Below are 15,933 nucleotides of genomic sequence, written 5' to 3'. Positions count from 1 at the left end.
AGGCAGAAGGATGAACTTTGTTTTGTGTAGGAGAGCTCATCCTGATGTCCTGAACCATATCTGCTCATTAACTTACTAGATTTTTTAATGGGTTCTTGCTGTGCTCAAAACGAGTGTTGGCAATTGTACCAAAACATTTTAGAATTTTCTGAGTCAATGTGGCTTGGTAAAAAACACAAAAAGTTCTCTCTCATGGCAGACTGGGTTTATCAGCACTAAATAGACTTAAGTGGTTCAAGAAAGCAGCTCACCTAGACCCTCTCAAGGGCAAGGAAGGATGGCCAATAAAGCTCACTGTCAAGCACATCTCATGAGTGGAGAAAAGAAAAAACATTAACTCTGTGTATGTGAGAAAGTTTTGAGGAAATTTTTTGAAGAAGTAACAAAGAGGATTGATGAGGACAGACCAATAGATGTGATCTATATAGACTTCAGTAAGGCATTTGACAAGGTTCCTCATGGGACCCTGGTTAGCAGTTCAGATCTTACAGAATACAGGGAGAAATAACCATTTCAATACAGAACTGGGGAGGCAGCAGGATCTTGATCAGGTGGGTCATTAGGCTGAGGAGTGGCAGATGAAGATAATTTGGATAAATGCAAGCAAATCAGAGCAAAACCTAATGGCCTTGGAATGCAGATTCATAGTTCCTTGAAAGTAGAGTCGCTGGTAGATAGGATAGTGAAGAATGAGGCTTGTGGTCCAAGGGGGCTGAGAGATAAATAGCATGGTAGTGGAGCTGGGGGGAAAGTGATAGGGAGATGAAGGTGGTGGTGAAAGTGATAGGTCAGACAGGAGGGTGGAGCAGATAGGTGGGAAGGAAGATGGACAGGTGGGACTGTTCAAGAGAGTTGTGCCAAGTTGGAAGGGTGGCACTGGGTTTGGGAGAGGGGAAATGGGAAAACTGGTGAAATCCACAATGAACCTGTGTGGTTAGAAGGTCCCAAGGTGGAAGATGAGGCATTCTTCCTCCAGGTGTCCAGTGATTGTGGTTTGGTGACGGAGGAAGCCTTGGCAGAATGGGAAGAAGAATTAAAGTGTTCAGCCACAGAACAGTGGGGTTGGTCAGTGTGCATGTCCCAGAGATGGTCTGTCAAAAGATCTGCCACCCACAGCCTCTAACCTCATAGTCCAGGAACACTACATGGTCTGATTCTACCTCCCACCCCAAAATCCACAAACCTGACTGCCCCAGTCGACGCATTGTTTCAGCCTGCTCCTACTCCACCAAATTCATCTCTGCATACCTTGACACCATACTGTTCTTGTTTTTCCAGGAACTCTCCACCTACATTCAGGACACCACCCAACCTCTCCACCTCTTCTATGACTTTTGTTTCCCCAGCCCACAATGCCTTATCAGTCCCTGTACAAATCTATCCACCATGACAAAGGCATCCAAGTTCTCCATTTCTTCCTCTCCCACTGACCCAATCAGTACCCTTCCACCAACACTCTCATTTGACTGGCTGAACTAGTCCTCACCCCCTCAACAACTTCTTTTTCTAATCCTCCCACTTCCTCCAGATCAATTGGATAGCCATGGGTACCTGCATGGGCTCCAGCTACGCCTGCCTCTTTTTTGGGTACGTGGAACAGTCCGTATTCTGGAGCTACACTGGCATTATTTCCTACTCTTACCTCTGCTACATTGATGACTGTATTGGAGCTACCTCGTGCTCACATGAGGCAGTTGTACAGTTCACCAACTTCACAAACACTTTCCACCCCGACTTCAAGTTCACCTGGACAATCTCAGACAACTCCCTCCCCTTCCTGGGCATCTCCTTCTCTATTTCCGATGACTGTCTCAACACAGACATCCACTACAAACCCACGGACTCTCACAGCTCCCTGGACTACACCTCCTCCCACACTGCCTCCTGTAAAAATGCTTTCTCTTATTTCCAATTCCTCAGCCTCCACTCATGTCCTCCCAGGAGGACCAATTCCACCATAAAACATCCCAGGTGGCCTCCTCCTTTTAAGACCACAATTTGCCCTCCCATGTGGGCAATGATGCCCTCCAGTGCATCTCTTCCAATTCCTGCACCTCCGTCCTTGAACCCCACCCTTGCGATCACAACACGGACAGAACTTCCTTGGTCCTTATGTTCCACCTCACCAACCTTCAGATATACTGCATCATCCTCTGCCATTTCCATCACCTACAAACAGACCCCACCACCAGAGATATATTTCCCTCTCCACCCCTACCTGCATTTTGGAGAGACCATTCCCTCTGCAATTCCCTTGTCAGGTCCAATTCCCTCCACCAACCCAGCCTACTCTCCCAGCACCTTCCCCTGCCATCACAAGAAATGCAAAACCTGTGCCCATGTCTCCCACCTCACCTCTGTCCAAGGCCCCAAAGCATCCTTCCACATCCATCAGAAACTTGTCTGGACTTCCACGCATGTCATCTCCTGCATCCATCGCACCCATTGTGGTCTCCTCTACATTGGGGAAACAGGAAGCCAACTTGCAGATTGTCTCAGAGAATGTCCCTGGGACACCTGCACTAACCAACCCCACAGCCCTGTGGCTAAACACTTTACCTCCCCCTGCCACTCTGTCAAGGGCATGAAGTTCCCAGGCTCCTCTGTTGCCAAAACCTAACCACTTGACACCTGGACGAAGAATGCCTCATCTTCTGCCTTGGAACCCTCCAAACATACAGGATCAATATGGATTTCACCAGCTTCCCAATTTCCCCTTCCCCCACATCATCCCAATCCCAACCTTCCAACTCAGGACCGCCCACCTGAATGGCCCTAGCTGTCCCTCTTCCTTCCCACCAATCTACTCCACCTTCCTCTTCTACCTATCACTTTCATCCCCACCTTCATCTACCTTCCCAGCTACCTTCCCCCCAGCCCGAACCCCATCTCATTTAACTCTTAGCCCCTTGGACTACCAGCCTCATGCATGATGAAGGGTTTATGCTCGAAACGTCCATTCTCCTGCTCCTCAGATGCTGCCTGTCAGCTGTGCTTTTCTAGTACCACACTCTTCAACTCTGACCTCCAGCATCTGCAGTCCTCACTTTCTCCTCGTGAGGAAGGTGTTTGATGTGCTTTCCTTTATTGGTCAGAACATTGTGTATAGGAGTTGGGACATCACGTTCCAGCTGTGTGGGAAATTTATTCAGCCACTGTTGGAATATTGCGTGCAACTCTGGTCTCCTTCCTATTGGAAGGATGTTGTACAACTTGAAAGGATTCAGAAAGATTTACGAGAATGTAGCCAGGGTTGGAGGATTTGAGTTATAGGAAGAAGCTGAATAGGCTGGAGCTGTTTTCCCAACTGCATTGGAGGCGGAGGGGTGACCTTATAGAGATTTATAAAATCATGAGGCCTACGTAAGGATAAATAGATAGGGTCTTTTCCCTGGGGTGAGGAGTCCAGAACCAGAGGGCATAGGTTTATGGTGAGAGGGGAAAAATTTAAAAGGGGCCTAAGGGGCAACTTTTTTCACACAGAGGATTGTGCATGTACGGAATGAACTGCCACAGGAAGTGGACGAGGCTGATACAATTACAGCATTTAAAAGGCATCTGGATGGGTCCATGAATAGGAAGGATTTAGAGGGATATGGGCTATGTGCTGGCAAATGGGACGAGATTTATTCAAGATATCTGATCGGCATGGACCGAAGGACCTGTTTCCGTGCTGTACATCTCTATGACTATGATCCTATGAAATGAAAATCTTACCCAAAAGATTTTCTTGTGAGTCTATGGCTACTACCAGTCTACTCAGGTATTGGTAATTTCTGCAAGAAATGGAACATTTAGTTTGGAAGTGTATTGTTTACACTTGCTGCACTAAAGAATTTCACTCTGTGGGGCTGTGATAAAGGAACCTGTTGAAACGGTTCTGGGCATCAATATTTCCTGAAACGCCCTCAGTTCCGCAGTCCGGAACATGCGTTTCAAGTAAACGGTCTCGCACACTTTAAACATGATCACAGCTCCTCTCCCCAGTGATGCTGCGATACCTGTTGAGTATTGCCAGCTGGTTCGTAAGAGCTATCATTTCACTTTTCACAATCTTGGCCTCCGATTCAAACCAGAAACTCAGAGAGGAATTTCTAAACTACAATCCACAATCATGTGGCATGCAGACTAACGCATACCGACCCCGAAAACTAAGTATTCGGCTGTTCGGCAGAATGGGGCATGGGAAATCAACATTTATTAACAACTGTCTGTGTGTGGTCAAGGACACCGAGTATCGCACCGAAGCCGCTGAACGGAATCTGCGAGGGAGTTTCACAGTTGAACTGAAGGGATACCGACTCAGCGATTACATTGAGATTGTCGATAACATTGGAGCAAAATCGTACAGTTTCAGTGAATGTTACGAATTCCGTGCTCAGTTAGGTATATATTTTTTGTCTTGTTCCTCTTTGTTGCTGTAAATGATTGAGGTTGTCAGATCAGCGGGTTACAAACAGAAGAAGCGAAGCAGCTCAACTGGGCGTTCATCAGCAAATGGGTAATTCTCACTTTGATTATATTTCACAGATGTTCTCACTTTGTTATTTGTAGAGGGGTATCGAAAAGTGGGCCAACGAGTCGGATCTGGAGGCTGGGGGAATTATTTTCGGGACCGCGTGACATCACGAGATGCGGACTGGCAAAACACAATGTACATCCCAGTAATTATTTACAGGTAATGGTCAGGGATTTAAACAAGATTTATAGCAGCACACACTCCACTGCAAAGCCATTCCTCCCCGTACACATTGACGCGTACAGTCTGCTCCTCAAGGTAACAACCATTGGAATATCTAGATTAACGTATTTTGAACGGTTTTACACAGTTTCATATAAATCTTTAATCTCTTAATGGACAAGTGGTCTTTGGAGACCTTATATCACAAGAGATAACCCGAATAATTCGATTTTTTTTAGAAAAAGCTATTTGACAGCAATGTATCTCTTTTTTGGACATTCCCATTCCGCGTCCCAGCTGTCTCCCTGTTCCTCCAAACGAGCCGTTCACATGCGATCTCCAGGTCTCCCACACAGCGTGCTGCACTGAATACAATCCATGTTTTCAAACAGAGTGGGTTTTAGTAGGCGTTGGATTGGTATCTGCCTATTTCACTGGAACAGGTTCTGAGGGGCGGGCTCTGCACTAAATGACAATGTGGTGGGGCTGAGACCCGAATCCCTCTCTGGTCTGAGTAACTGGGTAGGTGGCAGACCGTTTGATAGTGGTGACTAATTTCCATGATCATGTTCTTCGCTCTTTCCCAGTTTTCCCATCTTTTCAAAGACAAATACGGATACGTAATACTGTATATGCTAGCCTAGCCAGCCAGACCCATGAAATAACAAAAAAACAGATCCAATGAAGGTCAACACCAATTCTTGCCATTTCCAAACTAACTGTGATAAAATCCATTCGTTCTGCAGTGACCACAAATTCAATCAACGGACCCTGACGACGCATGATGTTAGTATCGTTTATTCTGTTCAAGAAGAAACTGTTAACCAGTCTAGGGTGTAGGTTTGCGCACTGAGCTGTAGGTTTGATATCCAGATGTTTCATTACCTGGCTTGGTAACATCATCAGTGGCTACCTCCAAGTGAAGCGAAGCTGTTGTCTCCTGCTTTCTATTTATATCTTTCTCCTGGATGGGGTTCCTGGGGTTTGTGGTGATGTCATTTCCTGTTTGTTTCCTGAGGGGTTGATAGATGGCATCCAGATCTATGTGTTTGTTTATGGCATTGTGGTTGGAGTGTCAGACCTCTAGGAATTATCCGGCATATCTTTGCTTAGCCTGTCCCAGGATAGATGTGTTGTCCCAGTCGAAATGCTGGCTTTTTTCATCCGTGTGTAGGGCTATGAGGGAGAGAGGGTTGTGTCTTTTTGTGGCTAGCTGGTTTTCGTGTATCCTGGTGGCTAACTTTCTTCCTGTTTGTCCTATGTAGTGTTTGTGCACAGTGCACAGATTCCTCAAGAACAAACCACGACAAGCAGACCAAACGCAGCCAGAAACCCTAACTACCTTACCATACATCAAAGAAGTACTAAGACCCCTCAGAATTCTAGTAGCACACAAATCCACCAACACTCTCAAACAAAAACTATCAAACTTAAAAGACCCAGTACATCCCATGGACAAAACGACGTAATCTGCAAAATTCCATGCAAGGACTGCCACAAACACTACATAGGAGGAAGAACGTTAGCCACCAGGATACATGAACACCAGCTAGCCACAAAAAGACACGACCCTCTCTCCCTCGTAGCCCTTCACACGGATGAAAAAAGCCAGCATTTCGACTGGGACAACACATCTCTCCTGGGACAGGCTAAGCAAAGACATGCCAGAGAATTCTTAGAGGTCTGGCACTCCAACCACAACAAGCACATAGATCTAGATGGAAATGTGTTGCTGGAAAAGCGCAGCAGGTCAGGCAGCATCTAGGGAACAGGAGAATTGACGTTTCGGGCATTAGCCCTTCTTCAGGATCTAGATGCCATCTATCAACCCCTCAGGAAACGAACAGGAAATGACATCACCACAAACCCCAGGAGCCCCATCCAGGAGAAAGATATAAATAGAAAGCAGGAGACAACAGCTTCGCCTCACTTGGAGGTCGCCACTGATGATGATACCTAACCAGGTAATGAAACGTCTGGATATTAAACCTACAGCTCAGTGAGCAAACCTACACCCTAAACCGCAACCTGAGCTACAAACCTTCACAAACCTTGTTAACCAGTCTATTCTGTCAATATAATTGATTATTTTGATGGAATTTGCTTGCACATCTGGAGTTTTTAGATGCTCAGGCAGCTGGATAGGAAACCTGATTGGTTGAGAGAAAAATATTCAAACTCCCAGCAGTGGGTTAATGTTTTGCTATTATGTTCAGGCAGGTTGGTGGGAACCTGCTTTATATTCATTAGTGTGTAATGAATATTCATCAACACTCAGGTCCTTGGAACTTTGGTTCACCAACACAATCTTGTGTGTAAACAGGAAGCTAGTGTTCACAAGCCTGACAATTTATGCATGTATAGTTGAAGGAGGCTTGTGTACCGACGTGGAGTAGACTTCTTCCTGCAAACTCTGATGAGTGCAAACTTCTTGGTTCCTTGACTCCTTTATGACAAAACCATTTCTTTGCACAAACTGTTAAAATGAAAGAGTGTGAGGTTTTTGATTGACTCATGGAAAGCTTGAATGATACAAAGTCTGGCTTGTTTGTCGCACACAAGGTGAGCAGTAAAGCCTGATTGGGCAAATGTACCCTCCCAAACAACACAGCCGCACAGCAGCTCTGTCTGGGACTAGCAAGGAAGGATGAATTCAATAAGGACCTCAACTCAAAGGTGCCTTTTGTGGATAATGGTTTATCCTATGCAAGCGTTTTGTGAAAAACTATCAAAAGCACTGACCTCCACAACTGTCTCATTCTAGGCTGCTTGAATGAGTCAATGTGGCCTTTTGTTGCCATCCATTGGGAAAACAACTTCTCTTTCCTCTTAAAAAGTCTTTAGATGAATCTTTAGCGATGCATTACTAATACGTGGTGCCAATTTTCCCCTATCTCTGGCATCTTCAGGGCTGTTTGGCAATGACAATAGATAAATGGGTTGTGAGATCCGAAGCATGACACCCCGATGTTGAAGTCCAGCATGTCCCAGTAGGCTTCAGAACTGTCTGCTGATGTAATTTCATGCTTTACCTGTGCAAGCAAACGTAAGGAGCTGAGAAGAACATAATTGCACAGAAAAACCCAAATTGCCATTTGACCCAAAAGGCCCTCTCACTTTTACACTTACCTTCACACTTAATCTCAAAAAGAAAATTCTGCTCCTTATAACTGGCTCTGAAAGGATCAAATATATATGGTAACACATTATCTTTTGCAGAGGAGACTTTCCATCTTTCCAACAGGAGAAACCAAAGATAAGGCTGTTAATTGACAATGCACGCAAATTTACTGGTAGGTTCATGATGATTATTTTTGATTTAAGAAATAATGGAGACTTCTAATATTTTTGGATTAAATCCCCACATTTTCTAGATGATATATTATCCCAGCAGATTAAAAAACAACAAATGCAATGCTCAATCAAGAAACTGTGGGCTATTTCATCTAACTTCAGTCACTGAGAAAATTGTATATTTCCATTATTAAACAAGTAGTAACAGATCATTTTGAATAATACAATAGCATAATATAATCAAACAGAGCCAATATTGACCTTAAGAAAAGGAATCTGCATTTGACAATTTATTAAAGCTCTTTGTGGATGTAAAAAGCTGGAATAATAAAATAGTATCTATTGCTGTAGTGTGTTTGAATACTGTAAAGATATTTTGATAAGGTGTCATCAGAAAGTTTGCTGCAAACAATCAATGTTTTGTTTGTAATACAGAATTGAAATAAATAGGTCAGTTTCAAGTTAGCAAACAGTAACTGGTGATTTTTTTTTGTCAGGGATCTTTGATGAGACTTCAAGTATTTGCAAAGTACATTGGTGATTTGGATGAAACGGTGTTGCTATTAAACCACTTGGATGGGCAACAACTGGATGAGTAACAAAGAAGTGTGGGAAAGCAAATTATGAAGAGGACAAAGAGAATATGCAAAGGGTTGTTGTATATTATGAGAGTGGACAGATATCTGACAGGTGGAGTACAATGTGAGAAAATGTTAGGTTAATCACTTTGACAGGAAGATGAGAAAATTAAAAAATATTATTTACATAGAATGCATCAGAAAATGTTAGCATGCAAATGCAGCAATTAATTAGGATGACAAATGGAAAATTGCCATTTAATGCAAGGGTTAGAATATAAATGTAGGAGAGTTCTGTAACAACAGACAAAGTATTGGTGAGACAATAGCAAGATTAAGGTGCAAGAAAGAACTGCACATGCCACAAATCTAAAAGTAGCAAAAGCAGAAATTGCTGAAGAATCTCAGCAAGTCTGCTAGCGTTTGCAAAGAGAAAACAGAATTAATGTTTTTAATTCAATAATCAATCTTCCTAAGTTGTATTTGCATAATGTATTAAAAATGTCACAGGTGTCTTTGGAAAGATATTGGACAACTGGAGACAAAATAGTCAAGAAAGAAAGAAATATTCAATGGGGTAGGAGCAGGCTTAAATAATAGGTCTCCCAGAATGATGCTGTTTATGGATTTTGGGAAAGTTTTAGAAATAAGCTTTTTAGATTTGAGGAATATCTGAGGCTTTGGAGGGAGGAACTCCAAAGGGATGAGCGCTAGTCTTGGATACAATAATATAATGTTCAGTTGTAAAGTCATGGTCCAGGGTGATTTGGCAAGAGGTTTTGAAGAATTGGTGCTCTGGCTCGGCAAGACAACAAGGCCACTTGTTCATAGATTAGCAGGTTTGATAACAATTCCAGGGTTAGTTCTCAAAGTGGAGTGCAGGAATTTCAAAGGGAGATAAGTTCGAGTGAATAGAGAAGCAGTCACATTGACAGTTCTCAATGACATGATCAATAATGGATCAAAGGCATAAGGCAGCAGTCCCAATGGGGTGAAACACAAGAGGTTGTTGGAATAATCTGGTGATTGGGGTTCTTTTCTGAAGAAAGATAAAACGAGAAAAAAAATGCATATGTGTTAGTGTCTTCCAGTGAGTGTATCAGCAGTTTGACTAGGAATGCACAGCACTTCCAAGTTTTGCCAGGACTGCTGTTCATGCATGATCATGCTGACACCAGTGAATTAGTTAATAGGTGAGGACCATACCAAATGATGTGCTGGAGCAGACAGGAAGTCATTGCCACTGCTGTTACCTCACAAATTCCATGGTTCAAGCACTATATTTAAAGAACATCCAGGTACATAGTCATCTCCTGAAAGCCAGGACCATAGTTCTTGTCTGAGAGGAGGCAATGAGAACTAAACTACTGCCATCATCTCTCTTCATCTGCCACCTGGTGATCCCTGAAGCTGCTCCCATTCCATATAAAAATGGACAAATGCGTGTGCACAGAGAACGAATGAACCCATGGTTCAGTAAAGCCTGGGAATGTCTGGGAATTGCTAGCAGTTCTGTTTCCCTCTTTCTCCTCTGTATCTTTGAGCAATGTTAGCATCATTTATACACTGGTCTCCACCTACCTCAGTTAACTCCATCCTCAAACTTAATTGTGATAACTCTCACCTAATAAGCCATATCTGTATAAAGTCAGGCTGACTCAGGAAGAGGATCTCATCACCCCGGCCCCTCACGCAAATAAAAAATATTCTCTTCATCACTACTGACCATCAATCTATCACCCAACTGGCCAATTATTACTTATCCAATGACCCTTGAGACTTTCCACTGCTGTGGATCTGACTTCTTGATAAGTCATCCATCACATTGACCCCCTCGCTATCATCCTATATTTTTCCATTTCAACTTCAACTTCAGGACTTCACCATTGACCTTCCTCATCAAACCACTGATTTGCCCACACCTTGCTGGTCTGACCATTTTTGGCATTGCCATTTCCTCTGTAGTCTGGCTTCCTCCCTCTGTCCAACATGAGATTTTTAAGGTCAGCACCTCTCTCAGTCCTACAGTCCCTTGGGCAGCTGTGCCCCCTTCCCCTTTTATTGCCACCACCCAATCACCATCTTCAATGTCTCTGAGTATAAAAGATCAGTAGTCCACTCCAATGTCAATTTGATAGATCCATCCAACAGTTGTGAAGCTAATGTACTTTGTATTATTTGTTGATGGGATATGAGCATCACTGTCTTGGTAGTATTTGTTGCATATCTCTAGTTGCCTTGGAGAGTGTGTTGTGAGCGGCCTTCCCTGAAGCGCATGTATTCCTTGGTGTGTAAGGACATTCATATATACAGTTAGAAATGAAGTTCCAGAATTTTGCCCTAGTAATACTGACAGAATCATGATTTATTTCCTAGTCAGGATGATAGGTGATTTTGAGGGTAATTTATAGATAGTAGTGTTCTAAATGGTAACCATCGCAGGTTTGGAAGCTGCTGCTTGAGGAGCCAAGGTGTTATCACAGTGCACCTTGGAGACGGTGCACATTTCTGCCACCTGCATCTGTGGTCAAGGGTGTGAATATTGAAAATGGTGGATGGAGGTCCAATTAAGTGTCTCATTTTTAAAAGGCCTGCTTGTTGGAATAATGCAACCATTACAAACTGAATACGCTACTGAACCTTTGGGCTTAGCAAGGTTACATTGCTAAGTTACGTTTTAGCAATGAAATGATGCTTTGCCAATCAACCTCTGATGTAGAAAGGAAAGTCAAATGTTATTGCTACATCTTATAAATTATCTTGAGAGATTTAAAATATGTTAATCCAGATTTTCTTTCCTCCTTTATTTCTCGTTCTTTACCTGCTCTGATTTGTATTCAATGATTTTCTTTTCCAAAATTTCTGTGTTCCTTTCTTAATCCTTGAATCCCATTGGTTATGGGCAGACAAGCTCAAATTAGGAGCAGGAGTAGTAATTTAGGTCCTCAAACCTACTCTACTATTCACTAACGTCATGAAGAATCTGATTGAAAATATGGAACACCTACCTCTGATAACCTTTCATCCCTTTGCTCATCAAGAATTTATCCATCTGTGCCTTTAAAATATTCAACAACTTTTCCTACCACATTTATTTCCTAATACATATGACACTCTGTGACAAAATATTTCTCCTCATCTCTGTCTTAAATGAGAATCTTCTCATTTTAAACAATGACCCCGAATTCTATATTACCTCACAGGAGATTTTCTCTCACTGCACTCTGTTGAGACTCCTAAGGATCTTATATGTTTTAATCAATCCATCTTTTACTCTTTGAAACTCCAGCAGATATGAGTCTAAGCTGTCTATCCTTTTCATAAAAGACAATACACCCATTCCAGGTATTAGTTTATTAAATCTTCTCTGAGACATTTGTATCCTTCCCTAAGTAAGAACCTTCACCTATACATGGTACTCCAGATTAGATCAAATAACTGGACAGCTGGTTTCCATTCAAAATTATGCCAATATTATGCCAATGTTAGGCTCAATTCCTACATTGTCTGAATTTATCATGAAGGAGTCTCCCTCTCAACTTCACCCCTTGTCTGTGGCATGATGCCTGTCAGGTTAAACCACCACCAGTTGTCTCTCTCTCTCTGTCTCTAATGAGAAAGCAGGATGATGGTCTGGTAGGACTATGACAACTTAACATTTTACTCCAGATATGATCTCACCGATGCCAGTATAATGAATAACCTCCCTACCATTGTACTGAATTCCCTTTGCAATTACTTGCTGTAATTACATATTAATCTTTTACAATTCATGCACGAGAACACTGAGGTTCCTCTGCATCCCCAAGCTCTGCAATGTATTTCAATAATATATTGTTTTCGTATTCCTGCCAAAATGAATAACTTCACATTTTCTAACATTACAATGCATTTGCCAGACCTTTTCCAATCTATATCCCTTTTGTAGTCTCCTTATTTCCTCTTCACAACATGCTTTCCTGTCTATCTTTATCTTTCTGCTGTCAGCAAATTTGGTGACTCTGGCTTCAGTCTGTGCGTCCAAACCTCTTACATAAATTATAAAAAGATGGGCGCCTCGCACTAGTCTATGTTGCACACCATTTCCTGCATCTAGTCAACCAGAAAATGACTTGTGCCTATTCTCTATTTCTTGTTACCCAACCAATCATCTATCCATGCCATTATATTACACCAAGGAGTTAGGCTATTGGTTCAGTTACTTATTGAGGTGCCAGATAATCCTTTGTCTCCAGTGCAGCAATTTGCCCTTCCTGCAAGATAAACTGCACAAATACTTTCAAGCTGAAGGTGTTGGGAAAAACATCAAACTCCTGCTGCAGGATGCACTGATTCAGCAAGATTTTCTGTAAGAGACTAAAAGATACTAGAGAGAGTCCCAGTCATACAGCATGGAAACAGACTGAATGGTCCAACTATTCCACGCTGACCATATTACCAAACTAAATTAGTCCCACTTGCTTGAATTTGGCCCAAATCCCTCCAAAGCTTACACATTCTTGTATTTATCCAAAAGTCCTTTAGCTGTGTATGCATCACTTCCTCTGACAGTTCATTCCACGCGCACAAACTGCTCTGTGAAAAGTATTGCCCCTCATATCCTTTTTAAATCTTTCTCTTCTCACCTTAAAAATGTAGCACAAAATTTTTAACTCCCCCACTCTCAGGAAAAAATTCCTTGGTATTCACCTTATCTATGCCCCTCATAATTTTATAAACCTCTATAAGGTCACCCTCTCAACCTTCTGCACTCTAGTGAGAGAAGTCTCAGCCTATTTTTGTAACATTTTTTGCATTTTCTTCAACTTTTCTGCAGGAATGTGGCCAATAATTGTTATAACTCATGCAACAGAAATCGGAAATTTCAATGTAAATGCAATTTTTCAGTCACTGCATTGTCCTGATATTTTCCTCCTGAACAACTATCATTGGGAGGATGACCAAAAGGTTCCAGTAGAACGGGATGAAGAAACTGATGAAATGATACTGAAGATTCTACTCCAATGTTTGAAACGTGTAAAAGAGGTAATGGAATCAATCACTACAGAATACAAACCTGCAAAGTTTAACTGAATGCATATAGTTCTGGAAAGGTAAAGGATTGCAGCTGCAATGAATCCAATTTTTATTTGCTTTTTGAAGACTGTGTTGAAAATTAAATGTGTTTCTTTCAATCAAGCAATCATTTCTAGACTCTGTAATCTGGCTTTTTGATTTGTGACTTTCAAAGCTGCTTTTTACTAATATTCAAAGAATATTTAACATTAGAAGGAGTAATTGCCAAATCCTATCTTGCAGAATAAAGTGGAGTAGCATGTCAAGGTAACAGACTCAAATGTTAGATTAGTGATGGACAGAAACAAAAAAAACAATTGAAAGCATAAGTTCAAACCTGTAATAGGGCTGTTGGAGATCTCAGCAGGACAAAATGGAACCAAAGATTGACAAGAGCGAATGAAACCAAATAGTGGCTGATTTCTAAGATGGAGATAATACAAGTACAGACTAAGATGATTCAAAAAAAAAATCAGAAAAACAGGGACCAGGGACTAAAAGAAGAAAGAGAATGTGATGAAAGAAAAAGAGTGAATGATGCATGTCAGACAAATTCTTAAAGCAAGAACCAGGTCAAATAGATTAAGATGAAAAGGGGCATGATAAGTAAAATACAGCTGTATATTACGACACAGATAGTAAAAAGTAGAGTGGGGTACATTAGAGATAAAGTGAAAGACATTTAGGCAATGAAAATATTTAATAAGTCCCTTTCATTGGTGTTTACTCAGGAAAGAATGTTGATTAAGTAAAAGTAGAAGTGGAGGTTGTACAGGTAATGGATCAGGTGAAAATTGGGAAGGAGATAGTACTGAAACAACTGGATATTCTCAGAGTGGATTAGGCATCTAGACCAGCTGATTTTGATTTCAATGTGTGGGTGGAGATTGTGGAAGTGCATTCCATATTCTTCCACTCCTCCCTAGATCTGGGAGAGGCATCAGAGTTTTGAAAAGTGGCAAAAGTGACACACTCATTCCAAAACGTATGTGAGGACATTTGAAGTCAGTATAGACTGGTCGGTTTAACATTAGTGATGAATAAAAGTTTGGAGTAATAGTCAGGAACAAAAAAAAAACAAGCATTAGGAGAGTTTGCTGTTGCTGGTAATGATGTGTCTAGAAGAGTGATATTTGATCTTCTGGAAATATATGAAATGATGAAGGAGTTTCACAAAGTACATGCAGAGGGAATATTTCCCCATGATGGAATCTCAAGAAAGCGAACATTGTTCCATTATAAGGCATCACCTATTTCAGATGGAACTGAATTTTTACAAATTTTCTATTCAGAGAAATGTAAGGTAATATCTTATCCATAAGCAAGATCAGAATATTCAATTAGAACTGGAATCTCAGATTTCTTCTGAATTTTATGATAGGCAATATTTTCTTTGGTTATAGCAACACTGCCGATGAAATATCAATTCAGTTTTATATTTCATTGAATGGCTGATTTGCTCTTTGCATTGAAAACACACCCTTCTTCTGCAAGTGTAGGCTTTGCTTCTTTGCTATACTTGACAAAGGATATTTAATTTACTTACGTCTTGGTTGAGATGAAGATTTAAACCAGATTTGGATTTTGTTTTGTGGAAGAATGCACTGCATTTGATTCTATTCACAATTCCTCAGGCAATATCTGCATCTGATGTAGCAAGTGCTGGATAGCATGGATTGATAAGTGGCAAGTAATTATGCCTCATGAATGCCAACCAATGATCATCTGTAATTAAATGAAGTTTAAGCTTCCATTTGTAAAATGTTTCTTTTTAACTGTTCTATGAATTCTGTAATTGTACATTGTTATGTGAAAAAACTGGGAATTCACTTTTCCTCATATTATTGGCATCAATCTGAAACTGTATTGTTGGAATCAGAAGGTGCACATTTGTAATGGAAATCTCTCCAAATAAAGGCTATAACATTGTTTAAAAAAATGTCTCCAGTTCTAGCTTTCAGCATTTGGTTTGATGGAATTCTAGCACCTTGCTGACAGAATGTTCGAAGAACTAATTTTCATTTTTGAGCAGTTTTAAAAATACAAAAAAAAACTTTCCTAAATAGTGCTTGATTTGAACTTTCAGTTGAGCATAGTTCATACGTTATAACTGTGCATGCAGTGAAGATTAAGTTTTAACACTTCCAGTTTTCAGATTCCTGAATTTTAGTTAAACATCACATTACACATTTTGAGTTGCAGATCCTCCCGTCTTGTAAAAGCCTGCACAGCTTTCTCCTTATATTCACCAGCCTTCCAGTCAGGGCATCATTTCCTGCTTAATCAACCAGGTCAGTGGTTTCAGGTTATTCTCTGGGACTTTAA

At 41.3% G+C, this 15,933-nt stretch overlaps 1 protein-coding gene across 1 annotated transcript; it reads left to right on the top strand.

Annotated features, from left to right (window-relative positions):
- Positions 1-3,965: 3,965 nt before the first annotated feature.
- On the top strand, positions 3,966-15,547 carry LOC148140474 (uncharacterized). The gene is made up of 4 exons (XM_087979402.1): positions 3,966-4,386; positions 4,555-4,678; positions 7,901-7,974; positions 13,370-15,547. The coding sequence occupies exons 1-4, from the start codon at positions 3,990-3,992 to the stop codon at positions 13,624-13,626; spliced, it is 852 nt and encodes a 283-aa protein (XP_087835528.1). The 5' UTR covers positions 3,966-3,989; the 3' UTR covers positions 13,627-15,547.
- Positions 15,548-15,933: the final 386 nt, after the last annotated feature.

Source organism: Chiloscyllium plagiosum, unplaced genomic scaffold (assembly GCF_037043375.1).
Source record: "Chiloscyllium plagiosum isolate Xiang-an unplaced genomic scaffold, Cpla_swu_hap1 HiC_scaffold_35, whole genome shotgun sequence".
Taxonomy (NCBI): Eukaryota; Metazoa; Chordata; class Chondrichthyes; order Orectolobiformes; family Hemiscylliidae; genus Chiloscyllium; species Chiloscyllium plagiosum.
This window is presented reverse-complemented; position numbering and strand designations above follow the sequence as displayed.

Coding starts and splice junctions, on each gene's coding strand:
- LOC148140474 (XM_087979402.1), top strand. CDS start 3,990: ATGCTGCGATACCTGTTGAGTATTGCCAGCTGGTTCGTAAGAGCTATC. Junction 4,387..4,554: donor CGAATTCCGTGCTCAGTTAG/GTATATATTTTT, acceptor TGTTATTTGTAG/AGGGGTATCGAAAAGTGGGC. Junction 4,679..7,900: donor ATCCCAGTAATTATTTACAG/GTAATGGTCAGG, acceptor TATCTTTTGCAG/AGGAGACTTTCCATCTTTCC.